The 14044-nt window shown below is 39.2% G+C and overlaps 1 protein-coding gene across 9 annotated transcripts in view; it reads right to left on the bottom strand.

Annotated features, from left to right (window-relative positions):
* Window positions 1-14044, bottom strand: part of PARD3B (par-3 family cell polarity regulator beta) — a 440403-nt gene that overhangs the window by 143266 nt on the left and 283093 nt on the right. For all 9 annotated transcript variants that reach the window (XM_067298774.1, XM_067298775.1, XM_067298776.1 and 6 more), the window contains one exon: window positions 30-236. In XM_067298774.1, the coding sequence (XP_067154875.1) occupies window positions 30-236 (207 nt within the window). The remainder of the gene's footprint in view (window positions 1-29; window positions 237-14044) is intronic.

The raw sequence follows: 14044 nt of genomic DNA, 5'->3' as shown, positions 1-14044 counted from the left end.
TGCTTCAGTAAGTACCAGCAGCAACATACCCTCTTCAACATCCTCAGGTCCATCGTAAGACTTGTCAATGGCAGCTCGGAAACTCTCATTACATCCCCGACCACGGACCACGTGAGGCCTGGGTCTGTGAAAAGGGAGTTCGTTCTTCCTAACTTCAGCCACAGCCGTCTGCAGACTCTCCAGAGAACTGGACTTCTTCAGTCCCAGAGTAGGACCAAAATCTTTGCTGGAAGAGTCTGGGAAAGAAATAGTTAAGGTTTTACACTGAAAACCACAAAGAGAAACGAAACTAGTCAGACAGATACATTTAATTGTGTACTTTATTACTTGGGGGCTTTGAAATAGTATGCAATCAATGTAATTTGTTCTGAAAATAACATTAAGTTAAACCTAGTTCAGTAGAGATCCCTGTTCAGACTTGGGGTGAATGGCACGTAATTTATAGACCTGCCAACAGCGATGGGCCAGAGCAAGCTCTCTGTGTCCCTTTAAAGCCCACACCGACGAGAAGGATGGAGTTGTTTCGTTTCCCTTTGACAGTAATGTCCAACTGGACGCTGCTATGAGTCTCAAGGAGGACATTATCTGTAGACTCACAGAAATAAGCACTGCTGCACAACCAGGCTTTTGGCTTTTTTGAACGAGACAGGTTGTATGAATGGCTGATATTTTCAAACACACTTCTCCTGTGAGAAGATATTATTAGTTCTCTTACAGTCTATCCAATCTTTTTCTTCAAGCTGAAACTGGTGCTATGCTATCAACATACACAGCAGGTTTTTCAAGAAACATAAATATTTCCAGCAAAGTACAGCTTAATATAAACTATGGTGCTGCCTCCTTCCGTGTTCATAGGCATGAGAAAGCAGTTTATACAATAAAGAAAGAGCAAATACCTTCCCAAGTCCCCCCATCTTTTTTCTTGTTGAATGCCTGACCTTCCCACCTTAGAAAGACTTTCTTTTGTGGCAGCTTAAGTACTACTAGGCATTAGTGCTAATTAATATTAATACAATGATAATGGAATAGGCACTAAAAGAAAAGAGTTCAGAGCACGCGCACTAAACAGAGAAAATCCCAAATGTGGCTTAATCTAAAAGTTTTTATAGTGTCTACTTAATGTTTATATGGCAGAGCAGTAAACATGATGCATAAGCACTGAGGAATAGACTTCGGCTTGCTATAGTCTTGGAGCGCACAAAATGCTTTGGTTTTCAATGTTTGTAAGTGATACTAACACAAGCAGCAGGATAACGTAAGGACAAAAGACCTTCACATACATGTCCATATACTGTCACTCCTGAAGAGGCTCAAGGGTCGCAGGAAAGGCAGATATATTAATACTATGCTGTGATTTTAGCAATCCTAGAATACAAATACTTCTGAACTCAAACAGTGTAATCAGTGAATTTCTAAAGGAAAAAAATAAGCTAAGAACTGGCACCAAATAGAGAATCATTAGTACTGTATACATAAAGCAATTTACACTGCCAGTGCAGGCTCATACGTAGCTGGAAGGAAGAAAAGAAAAAAAAAAGACAGAAAAAAGCTTAAAAAGCTTAAGGGAAACCTGGTTGCTAGGTCACAAAGTGCAACCTTCTTTCGTTCATTAATTGCCATTCTGGAGACTACCATTACTGCCAAACTAGTGAGTGCTAAAATGGGGTCTGAGCAACAACTTGCATACAACATAAAGGTGCTAAAAACCCCTCAGGTGGTGTGCGCCAGCCAGAGGCTGCGCGGTGCCCCGCAGGGCAGGGGCCGCCGGCTGCGAGAGAAGCCGGGACGGCGCCTGCCTGCGAGGAAGCCACAGTCCCGGCTCACGCTGGACGACTGCTCTTAACAAATGATGGCAGTTCCTAGAAAAAGCCAAGCTAACGCCCACGGCTTTGGAGTGACATGCCCAAACGTGACACGTGTCAGAGGTAAAGCTGCCTGTTGAGCCCCACTTCAGTTTCCGGGGTGCACACGGGCTACAGCGTGCGGTCGGTCACCTGGGCACATCCCAGGCGCTTCAGGCAGGGCTGCAAAGCGAAGGCTCTTTGTCAGACACATGCCTTAAACAATCGCCTGGGAAACACACAGCGCTATCGGCAAAGTGCGCTTCTTTCTGTATAAATAGTCTGTATTTTGCCGTTTTGTCCTAACATGAAAGTCCCCCCGAGGAATTAATTTTAGCAATAACTAGCAATAACTTCCTGTTTTCTGGTACTTTAAAGAGAGCACTTACAGTGACTCGCATGTCATATTTTCAGTTTTCTATTAAAATGAGAAAAGAGAAAGTAAATGGAGCACTCTTTACTTACCAAATAAATTCAGAAAAACATTCTTTTGGAAAACTGAAATTTTTTTTAATGCCCCCAAAGTTAGGGCAGAAACAGAATTGACTTATGATCACTTCATTGCCTAATGTTATCAAATATTGGGTTACATCAAAAAATGGAATAAAAGGGCAAAGATTAACTACTTTTCTCTCTCAGTGGCAATGAAAGTGAAGTTTCATCTGTCATCTTCCCATGTTCTGTTATTTAAAAAGTATCCTCATTTATTCAAAAGCTACTGAGACCCTTTAGTAACAGATTAATAGTTAGCATTCAGTCGCCCTTTCCTAAGGCTGTAATCATTTAGCCTGAAATTTCACTGGCAACATTGGAAGTTTCTCACTATTAGCATCAAAATCCTCCCATGAAAAAACATCTGAACCCAGGTGATAAATGACTGCATTTTTCCTTATTGATGCCAGGAGTATCAATGGAACCTCAATAAGGAGGAGAATATTTAGTCAAGGAGTTTACATCAATGGACATGTTTGCTGGGTTCATCGGGGAGAAGTTTATATTTTTCCAGTTCTGCTTTTATTCCCTTTACCTTTCACGGCAAGGCTGCGGCCATCACTCCCACTAGCGCACAGCTGAAGACACAGGAGGAGAGGGGCTGCTGCAAGCTGGCAGACCCATCAGCGTGCTTGCAGAAACGGCATCTGCAGCTGGGGCTTTCCGGGGAAATGCCCAGGACTCCGCAGCCAGCGGGACCGGACCAGGCTCCCAACCAGGGAGAGTCCCCTCCCCTTCCCCCCAGTGACCTCGGCTATTTCTGCAGACCTTTAGGGCTACTTTAAGCCTGAAAACATGAATTTTCCTCTGGGATTAAAAAAAAAAAAAAAAAAAAGCCACTACTCTCCCTGCCAAAAACCCAATCCCCCAAACTGCCATCTAATCTTATGTTATTAGCAGACATTTCTTGTGCATGAGAGAGAGAGAGAGAGAGAGAGAATATCTAGCCCTACTTAGATTTTGGATGCAAAAATATAGTAAGGCAATGAGTAATTTAATTGTTCATTATGTGCAAAAATACTTTTCCCATAGATTTTAAATTTCTTGAGGCCTCATTTATAGTATAGTATAGTTACAGTCTTATAGCATAAGGATAAAAAGTCAACTGCGGAATCCACTTTATTTTCTATAAATGGTGCATTATTTTATGCATCTCTACTGAATTTTGGAAAGAAAACAACAACTGATATCAGTAAGTGCCTATGACTGGCTGAAACCAAGTCACTGGTTCCAAGATAACATCCCTAAGTGATCACCCTTTAACTGGAAGACAGGATGATATGTACCTCCATTTTCTATTTGTTTCATTCAGTGCCAGCATGGCTATCAGAGATGGGTTTTTTCCCCTCAATGCACAAGTAAAAGTAAACTCACTTTCTGTTCTTTTATTATTATCAGATATTTACAGGCTTCTCTCTCCCACATGTGCACACTCCTTTCTCTTCTGGAGCCAAGCAGAAGGAAAGATACCAAAAGGGAGAAAATCAAAGGGAGCTGGGAAGCGCCGCGGCGCTGCGGGCAGTGCAAGCCGCCCCGGAGGCAGCGACCCGAGCGCAGCCGTGGACCCCGGCGCCCTGCAGGAAAAGCAACTCCTAAGACACTCTGAAACTTTAACGTTTATACTTATTTATCATTAATTTTACATGTTTCCTTATTGAAACCTGAAACTGTAAGAACATGCTTAAAGCATAATATTTACAGGAACAAATTTGTATGAGCTACACTAATTTGCTTTCTAAAATTCTGAAAGATATAGTGTGGTTAAAACCACTTTATGAAGAAAAAAAATGACAGGAAAGTTTTGCTGAGACTGAGAAATCAGAATAAACACAGTTTTAATAGATTACATAGATTCTGGCTCTATAGTCACTGGAGCCCTCAACATACCCACTCCTGTTTCCTCCTGCATGGCACAACATGCTGGAGGCGCACAGCATCCTAGGGAATACTAAATGGTTAAGAAGAAAACAGCAAGTCCTCTACCCCATGGGTACACAGTGCACGTTCACATGATGCTGAAAACACAAACAGTTCACTGATTACCTCCATGGACTTTTTTCACACGAATTAATGTACTGCTAAACTTAAATTGCCCCTGTAGAGGTGAGCCTGGCAGAGAAAATTTCCAAAGCACCTAAGCTTCTGCTCAGGAAGGAAAGGACAAGGCTCCTGCTGCACAGGATCATACGGTACAGCAATCAGGCTGATAAGCAGGGCCCAGCTTAAAACTGAGTCCAAATATATCCTTGCTGTAGGGCTACCATTTGTATGAGAACGAGCAGGCTCTGTTAACCATGGGAAAGATGTCCAAAGATACAGAAAGCAAGAGACAGCCAGTAAGACTTGACTGCTTTACTCTCCTTTGCTCCTTTTAAAAATCTACCCCTAAATAAATCGATGTGTAAAGTGAAAAGTGTTGGTGTCCCTTTTAATAAGCATAAGGTCAAGAGAGAAAACAGTCGCCGTTATTACCGACCTCCATGTGACAGGAACATCAGAGACCAGGTAGACAGACATGGCTCTTGCCCACAGGGTTGCAACATCATATGGTGGCTTGAATTAATTCATGTACACTTCTTTGTGAACCATTTTGTTTAATGTAGTTCCATTTATTTCTGGTAGGATTCACAGTATGCACAACTGCAAAGGATTCTTCCTCTCACTTATGTTTTTAAATTCAGATACTTCCTCAATCACCAATTGACTCAATGCAGAGAATGATTTAGGAAGGAGGGATCTGGAAGTCGTTACCTCAGTTAGTTAGTGATTTTCAAATAGAAAGCTTTAGGAGGATATTTCTGTAGAGTAGCCTTAAATGATACTGCGGCCCTTTCAATGCTCGTTTATAGTGTAAGCACAGAAAAGATTATGAAGGACTCGATAAAAAGCAAGACAAAAGCACCAGCTTTCTTGCACTCACAAATTAGAGACAACAGGCATCGTTTTGCTCATTTGATACCTCAGAGCAAGCATCTCAAATGAGAAGCAGGAATACTGAACACTGACAGAAAAACCTAAGAAAGAAAAATCAAAGTATGGGGGAATTTAACAAGTCCTCTGATTAAAAGAGCCGGTTACAGACTTCTTATTCACAGATATTTCAATCCATTTTACTACCTATAATGATTGCAATTTAGCTCATATTTGCACAAACTGCAATTTCCTCCATGAATAATGGCAGTGCACAATTTGGAGCCCAGACGGTATGCGGGGAATAAGGCAGTCATTAGGCAAGAGGCAGAAATGCAGGACTCCTGGCACCTTTGAAAGGTATGCTGGGGCCGCTGCTTTCTACAGTCTTATCACTAACACACACCGATACTGCAAGGCAGTGTATTAATATTTCAAAAAGAATAATATGTACATCATGAAACATTTCTAAAACATGCTAATAAGTTTCACAGAGCAACAACATTAAAGCTAAGAATTAGGAGTGAAAGAAGAAGGAGATTCAAGCAAAAGCACATGGAGAAACGGCACTTGCATTTGCTGTGGTAGTGCTGAATGTTGGACAAAATGCAGGAAAGCCAATCTTTGCACAAAAGAACGATGTTATCTGTCAAAATAATTAGTTTTCTTTATTTGGTTACATAAGTTTAACCTCTGACATAGCCTTCCACTTCCCAGCATAGCTCTGTATCTAGCAAAAAGTTTTCCTCGGCATTTGAACCCCCACTCCTCCAGCAGGCTAGTGTTTTCTTTCCAGTTGGTAAAAACTGAAGCACTTGCTCCGAGTATAAATTCAGCTACTTGACCTTCTACAAAACAGGAGCTTTCTCCTCAAGGATATTTATGTATATTAAATTGATTTTAGATACAGGTGTTACAACCTGCTAGGGGAAAACAGATACGGGAAAAGCAACACAGACAGGAAAAAGTCCAGTTTGCAGAAAAGATGATTCCCCGGTGACTTCAGGCACCTTGTAAATTGAACTTTGTGGAACTGAGGAGCAGTAAAAATTGGAGTGCCCCGTGATTGCCTCACTCCTGTTTCCCCCCCACACCCTGATAAGGTCACAGATTTCATTCCTGCTTAAAAGACTGGGAAATGTGACACTTTCTCAGATTAATTGATCTAAATTACACTTCTTGTAAGCTAGAACAACATTTTTGTTCCCAGAACAAAGCTTAACATGAAGTAAGAGTCCCTGCGCTAAAATTCAAGCAAAGTCACTTTTAACAGCAGGAGGCTAAATTCTAGAAAGTTAAATACGACCTGTGGGACAGGGGAGGAAACTTCTTCAGCAGCCGAACAGCAGAAAGGAAGCCAATACTTAAACTAAATTCATGGTTATGATCTATCAATTTCATTAAGCCTTAAGCCCGCATTGAAAAAGTCTGCTGAATTATTACTCAATCTTAGTCATCAAGCCTGAAATAAGATTTTCAAAAACATGGCTAATTTAAATCAGAAATAACAAATTGCAACAATGCAAAAAGTTCGTAATAAGCTTGTTTTCTTCCCTAATTCAAAGCTTTTTTGGGTTATTTACATGTGAATGCAGACAGAAATCCTCTTCTATCAATCATTTTATTCACAATTGTTTTGTTTAAAAAGTGCTATGTCATTTTTGTGCATTGAGTTTTGGCCTGGACACATTTTAACAGACGCTCATATAAGCTGCATGTTAAAGACTGCTTTAAGCATCATTTGGGGATTAATTTAGGCTGCTGCAACAACAAGGAATTTTATTAATGTAAAAGAAAAGCTAAGGCAAGGCAACAGAGAAAAACATATTGCAATTTCACTAATTTAACCAGCAATAAAAAAATTAATTGTGTAAAACACTTCTTTTGTGTCTGCTTTTTCTTATCCAAGAACATTACAGAAAAAGCTAGATTTTAACAAACTCACCTGGAAAACAGACACCCTTAGCTAATAAAGGTATTTCTTTTGCACACCTGCCCACACGCTAATGAGTGAATCCTACACGCTTGAGATGTTTACGAGCTCTATTTATTGCTACCCTACCACCACCAGACTGCCCAACAGCCGCTCTAATTTAAGAAGCTCTAAATATTGTTGCCATGGGTGACACATGAACATGGAGTAAGGCAAAGCTCTGCTAATAAAAAGGCTTTCACAGCATTTCAGTCCTTGCTCATGAGTAAAGTTAAAATTTATGGCTTTTAAAATACTGGATCTGAGAGAGGTCAGGTTAAATGGCTGCTAGTAATAAAAGGAATCAATATGCCACAGCATCTGAAGCAGCCAGCAAACTAAATAAACACTTCATCCAAATCCACTTGGCCCTGAATTAAAAGAACATAAAATACTGTATTTATTTTGTTTGCCCTCCACCAGTCAGTGGTTTGCATTGCTACATCCGCTCGAATTCAGCACAGAGCAAGCAACAAACACATGTTGGCCAAGTAGCAATTAAACTGTATGTCAAGGCTAGGAGCAATTAACTGGGCATTAACCTTATCGGGGAACCACTTGTGGATTAGCTGACTACAAACATACAAACATCTCAGTCTGGGAAGATTCTGCAACGTGTATTTACAAAGGCTTCAGAGGACTCAGACTTTCTGTCTCAGGCACACACAGGGTAAACGAGCCATCTTCAATAACAACCCTTTCTTCATAATCCCTGAACAAAACCAGAACCACCTCTTGCAGCGATGAGCATGTCCTAGCAGCACAGAACCGTAAGACAGCTTAGTCCTTACTGCACTTTAACATAAAGCAGACCAGAAGAAGTAATGATGCGACCTCATGTCTTTTAATCCTAAACCTACGTTTGGTTCAGTTTAGAGACTGATTTTCAAAAGAAGTTATGAAAACCTGTTCTCTTGTATTTATTTGTACATGTTTAAATGGTTGTGTGGAGGTTAATTTTCAGTTTAAGAAATTACTGTACATTTTGCTCGAAATTGCCAGCAAACTACCTGTATAAAAGATAAAAAAAGCATCTGGAACCTATATACACCAGTCACTGTCTGAAAGCATGCATGCCTTTGAAATTGCTTTGTTTATGAGCTTACTAATATTTGTCTTGAAACAGTTTTGAAAAGCTTATGCGAAAAGCCAGCTCTTAAACAGGAATATGCAGAATTCTGTCAAACCTATTATTAACTAAGAGAAATGGTTATCTGGCACAGCTCCGACTCAAAATCCCTACAGAATCTGAGAAGGATTATGTAGGTTTTCAGCAAAAGAGTCCTCAACACAAGTTCCTTTTTATTTCCCAGTGAGATTTTTAAGATCACTTGAATGTTTAAAAGTTTGATAACAGTATTTTATTGCAGCTTCCTAACAGCTGAGCCCGTAGTTGTAGTGACATTGCGACTTTAACCTACATTCATTTCATATGCTTCAACATTTTTTAAACTATCCTCTGGACTGAAACCTCTCTGCTTGGTCTCATTCCAGAGATGAAGATTGTTTTTGGAGAATGAAAACAACAAAACCCCAAAGAACACACCTCCCTTTGGCCAAATCTGAGTAACTGAGGAGTGGGAAAAGTGCATCTTTCCAGCTGGGTAATGCTTTTTTCCCCCCTATTCACCCATAACTCAAAAAGACTGAAAGAAACTCTTTCAAGCTTTGCATGCAAGTAGCCTGTGAACTAGGTCTTTACTACAGCTTTTAGGGAAGGAAAGTTTAATTTCCATGTCTAGGTTATTTCCTCTAACATTAGTTGGATCTGGGTAAATTTGGCAGTAAACTTACACCTAAAGTACAGGAACAGAAATACATGCACATTCCCATAGGTACATGAGCATACAATGATATTTCATATTCACATTTTCAGCCATTACAATGATCCCATCCACCCACACATCGGGAGCTAGAAAGGAATATTCACAAATGCTCCTCAACCTATGTGTTTAAATAAGACGCACAGTTTGATAAGAAACTCAAAAACGCAAAAGGGTCATGTCAGCAGAGAGAAGATAAGTAAAATAAGGAAAAACTTTAGTACTGAGAACATGCTTTAGAGGTCTTAGAACACGGAAAATATTATCAGGGCTTTTTTCCATGGAAATGAATCCATATAAAAAAATCATGATCAATTCATGGAAAAATTGGCAAGAAATTCCCCTTCTAAGCAGCTGCAGCAGATGACTTTGCTAAACTGTCCTGTAGCGTGCAAGGACACAGACTTGTATCTGATGACATCCGGCAGTCTTCTGGGGGTTTTAACCAACATCACTCACAACTGGTTTACAATCCTAGCCTTGCTTAAAAAAAAGTCAAAACACTATTTTAGCTATACTGGTTAACTCTGAGACTTAACACATATGATGTACTACTTCGCATTTTACATTTGTTTGGGTATATGGTACTAACCCTCCCTAAGGGGACTGCAGCTCCCTTGGTGGATATGTATGTCGTGATGTGACATTTTAATAAAAAGGTTATTTTTAAAAAGAAGCTGGCAAGGAGGTGAATGAGAGATCACATACAGCTGGATTCTTAAATCTGTATTTCTGAAAAACCCACTCCATCCTTAGACTTTTAGCAAATGTGCGCCTAACCTTAAATATCCCCCTTAGATAGGGAAACCCTCCCAGATCCCTCAGTTTTGTTTCCACTATCATTGCAGCCATTTTTAGTATCCTAAAGATGTTATCCTACTAATTACCGAGTTAGGTATTAAAGATTTTTACAGTAGTGTGCAGTTTACATTGCTAAAATGTGTTTCAATGGCGAATAAGAAAAACTAATAGAATTGCTGCATGGGACACAACCTAGAATATGTAGTGGCAAATGAATACATACAGACTTTTCTTAAGATCTTCTGTTGGACCTTATCCATTTTTCTTGCCTATGTGCAAATAATGGTACCCTGGTCCCTTCCACTTGCCTGACAAATGGAAAGTGGATACAAAGATGTTCCTAAGAATAATATGGTATCAGATTGCAGAAACGGAGGATCAAAGGAAAAGAAGGGTCATTCCAATTCTTCCTGTTGGCAACCCTCACCAAGCATTAGAGACTTTTCTAGAGAAGTTAGTCAAAGCACTGTCCTAAATTATGGTCAAAAATTCCAAATTTCCATAAGTTTAATATGATGGTAAGCAGCAGCTGGGAAATGCCACACGGATACTGTAATCGAGATCACTTGGCATAGGTTAAGCACAATCAAATAAAATTTTAATACAGACAAATCCAAGATGACTTATCTCAGAATGAAATGGTTTCTTTTAAGCTGAGACTCAACGTGATTGGAAAATGCGCGCTTCTGCTCAGTAACACTATGAACTTTTGAAGCATGAACCAGAGTCAAGCCGCAAGTGGATCAGGATGCATTTGGATAACCAAACTTTTAATCAACCATATTAGAAAACTGGCACAGCACCACAGACCAGCTGTAGAAGTCAGCCTTTCAGACCTCAGTTTGATCTACTAAACCACTTGGTGGTTGGGATCCCTGGACAAAATTTCAAAATCTGGTATTACAAAGGCAGCTGTTCTATAAGATCGTGCCACTCTCTTTAAAGTTATTTTGAATAAATGGCAATCCCTTCAAAATAAATCAGTACATATGAAACAACTTAAATTAATATTGAATTGCAATCCTTGCCTAGAGCAGAATCCTAAGCAATTAATAGCAACGGCAGCTTTTAGGAGCCTTACTCTAGTATCAAAGTCTCAATTTCTGATGTTCCGATCAACAAGGACTCTAGAACTGGGACGGATAATTTCATTTTCAAGCTGGTTCGAGCCTTGGAGCCAAATCCTCAGCTGGGGTAAATCAACACCTTTCCTCCGGCTGTCAGCTCAGGCAGCTGAGTGTCTGGCCTTTGATCTCTGTGCTCTGCTGGCACCGTACTTTGGCATTACACATACCTGCCCACCGAGAGTCTGCATTAACTCATTTTACGTAAGTTACCCAAGTATCAGATGTTAATAACTTCAGCCTGAGGTGGATTCAAAGTGGATACTCTCTTTATTGTTTTAGCAGTCCAAAGAGCCATCTTCAATCGCCCCCAAGACCTGCTAAGGGAGTGAGAAGAACTGAATATTTGTATGTCTTTCAAAAGGAAATGGTTTACTCTTTTGAAAGGTCTGTTTTTATTTATTCAAGAAATCAAAGCTCTGGAAAGAAATAATAGCTTTAAAAGTATAAACTGCACAAAGATGCATCACCTTTGATTATCAGGAGTTTTGAAATATTGCCTTATACTTTAAACACATCACACGTGCTGTCTAGGGCGAGAGCACCTCTGCAAACTGCAGCTCATAAGGGCAGTTTGGTGTAGTGCTTCCCCCGGGTTATTCTTCTTCCTTGTTTGTGTCTCTGGTGAGTGCTGTTCAGATAAGTGACTGCCAAAACCTCATTTCTTTTTATCTACATTACAGCAAAATTTTCAATGTATTGGTTTTCTAACTCCACAGCCTTTTTTTTTATTATTTAGTATTTAACAAATATTTGCATATATTTTAAAGACAGCTTTATAAGCAGTATGCCCCAATTTGTTTTTTTCTCTTAAGTAACAATCTCTTTCCTCCTCTGCTGATTCTTCCTGGTTCTTGGGGCAGGATTGAAAGAATCCATCTCAAATATGCTGGATAATGCTAACTTCTGAAATACTAATCTGCAGCTCTTTAAATACAGCTTTGGTTTTGCTCAAGACTGACAGCTAACTTCACTAGAGCCTGAAAAAGCATGTAGATATGACCTCTAGACAGAACACCTTTATGGAGACAAACTAACTACATTAATGTGCAAAGCAGGAGTTAATGTTGATCATCAACCAAGGAAAAAGTCTGTATATGAAGAAATGCTGTCAGACATGCAGCACAAGTAAATAAATAAATAAAAAGAATAATATATCTATTTTAACCCTTTTCTGTTATGGTATTTTGAGTGTTAGCAGGTATATAATTTTCAAATTCTAACATGATATTGCAGAAGACATTTTGCCATTTAAGATCCTGAACAACATGTTAGCAACAGTAAATGTCTTCCTTCCTAGTAATCTCATTTTGAACTGTATATTTGGCTTATTTAACACTAAAAGGATAGCACATCAGTCTCTCGTCACCCTCAAATTCCAGATGTTGTCCATCAATGCACAGTTTACTTACACATGAAGGCAAATATATTGGCTATACACACGCACAACCACACAATATAAAGGTATAAAACTGCACTCATTGCAATGATGTCACTTCTAAAGCTGCATTTCTAAATGCTAGGAGAATATAAAATAAAAATTAGATTCTATTACTTGCACTACCTTCAGTAGATTCTTAAAACTAAATAATGACAGTATCACTAATATTCTTGAAATTATAGCTTCTGCTCCAACTACAATGAAAGGCAGTCTCACACCCATTAAGAACAATGCACATTAGCATTTTGAACAATTGCAAAGATATTAAGCAGCTCTGCTAGGTTTCTTTAGCAATGTCAGAACATCTTATTTTGCCTTTTTACAGGGGCTAGTGCTGCAGTTTAAATTATTCAAGCTGACCAAACACAGAAAAAAAAATAGGTCTCATGTTCAATGATCTCCCTAAATAAAAAATCTGTCATCTATACAATTATACTAACTTCTTGTTTCTTCTACAAATATTCAGAGTGAAAACTTGCATTTGTATTCTGCCCTGCAGCCTATTTTTCTTAAAGTATTTTTGCCCTCTTTATTCTCTCTCTCTGGCTGTGAACCAATACTTGATTTGCATTAAGAGGGAAATTCAGTTAATCTGTGAAATGCATGCCATTCCATTTCCTCAAGAAAAGGAGGCAAAACAACCTGTCCTGTGATTGGGTATAGACTTATGACGATCAATTACTTCAATATTTATATAATTCTTAAAATTTCATGCATATTATCACATGGTTAATCAGAGCTGCTCTGCAGCTTCTTCTCTTGACCTTTAACGAGTATGCCAATACTCACACTGGATACCGATCCATACTAAGGAATTTACCCCAGACCAGAAGACTAAATTTGGATTTTTGAAATAGAGGCTAATGTTATTAAAGTGAGAGAGATAATGGTTTTTCCACCACATGCTTAGTTACTCCCCCTGCCAAGAAACAGTCCCACAGAAAGGAGAAGAAGGCTACTAGTTAGGTTCACATCTCACTATACGAGAAAAGAAATTACTGGACAATCAGTCAAAATTTCTCCTCATAGCAACATACCTGATAACATAAATATTTATGTGGGTAAGCTTTCATGTTGTAGATGCTAAAAGTTTACACGTGTTCAAGAGGCAGGAAAAGTCAGCAGAAGCAAAATCCCCTGAAGATTAGCAAATACATATAAGCTGTTCTGGCTCTTCAAGTCCCTGAATATAGCAAGGAGAGCTCTTGAAGAAATAAACTTGTCATGTCTTTTTGTTTCTCGTTAGGCATTAGCATTAGGTCAGTATCAGATAGAGGATACAGGCTAGACCGACTTTTTGTCTGAGCCAGTATGACTGTTACTTTCTTGGGATGGGCTACACAGGGACGGTGTCCAGAATGAAAAAAACATCCAGCATAGAAAGGCCAATATATGAAAATCTGTGTTTTAACTAGATGACACTGCTTCCTGTTCCTAATTCAATTCTTCATTACCTGCACTTTGAAAGCACACAGAGCCCCTAATCCTGGGTCACGACCTCACTGTGCTTGGTGTTATACCAACTCAAAACAGAACAATATTCAATACCTCAAATAATTTTCAATTAAGTAGGTTTAGCTGTATTTCTGCAATACTGGCTCATTTCAATATATGGTAATTCTTTTGAATAGCAAGACTAT

This window comes from Apteryx mantelli, chromosome 6 (genome assembly GCF_036417845.1).
Source record: "Apteryx mantelli isolate bAptMan1 chromosome 6, bAptMan1.hap1, whole genome shotgun sequence".
NCBI lineage: Eukaryota > Metazoa > Chordata > Aves > Apterygiformes > Apterygidae > Apteryx > Apteryx mantelli.
Note: the sequence above shows the minus strand (reverse complement) of the source record. Positions and strands in the feature narration are given on the sequence as shown.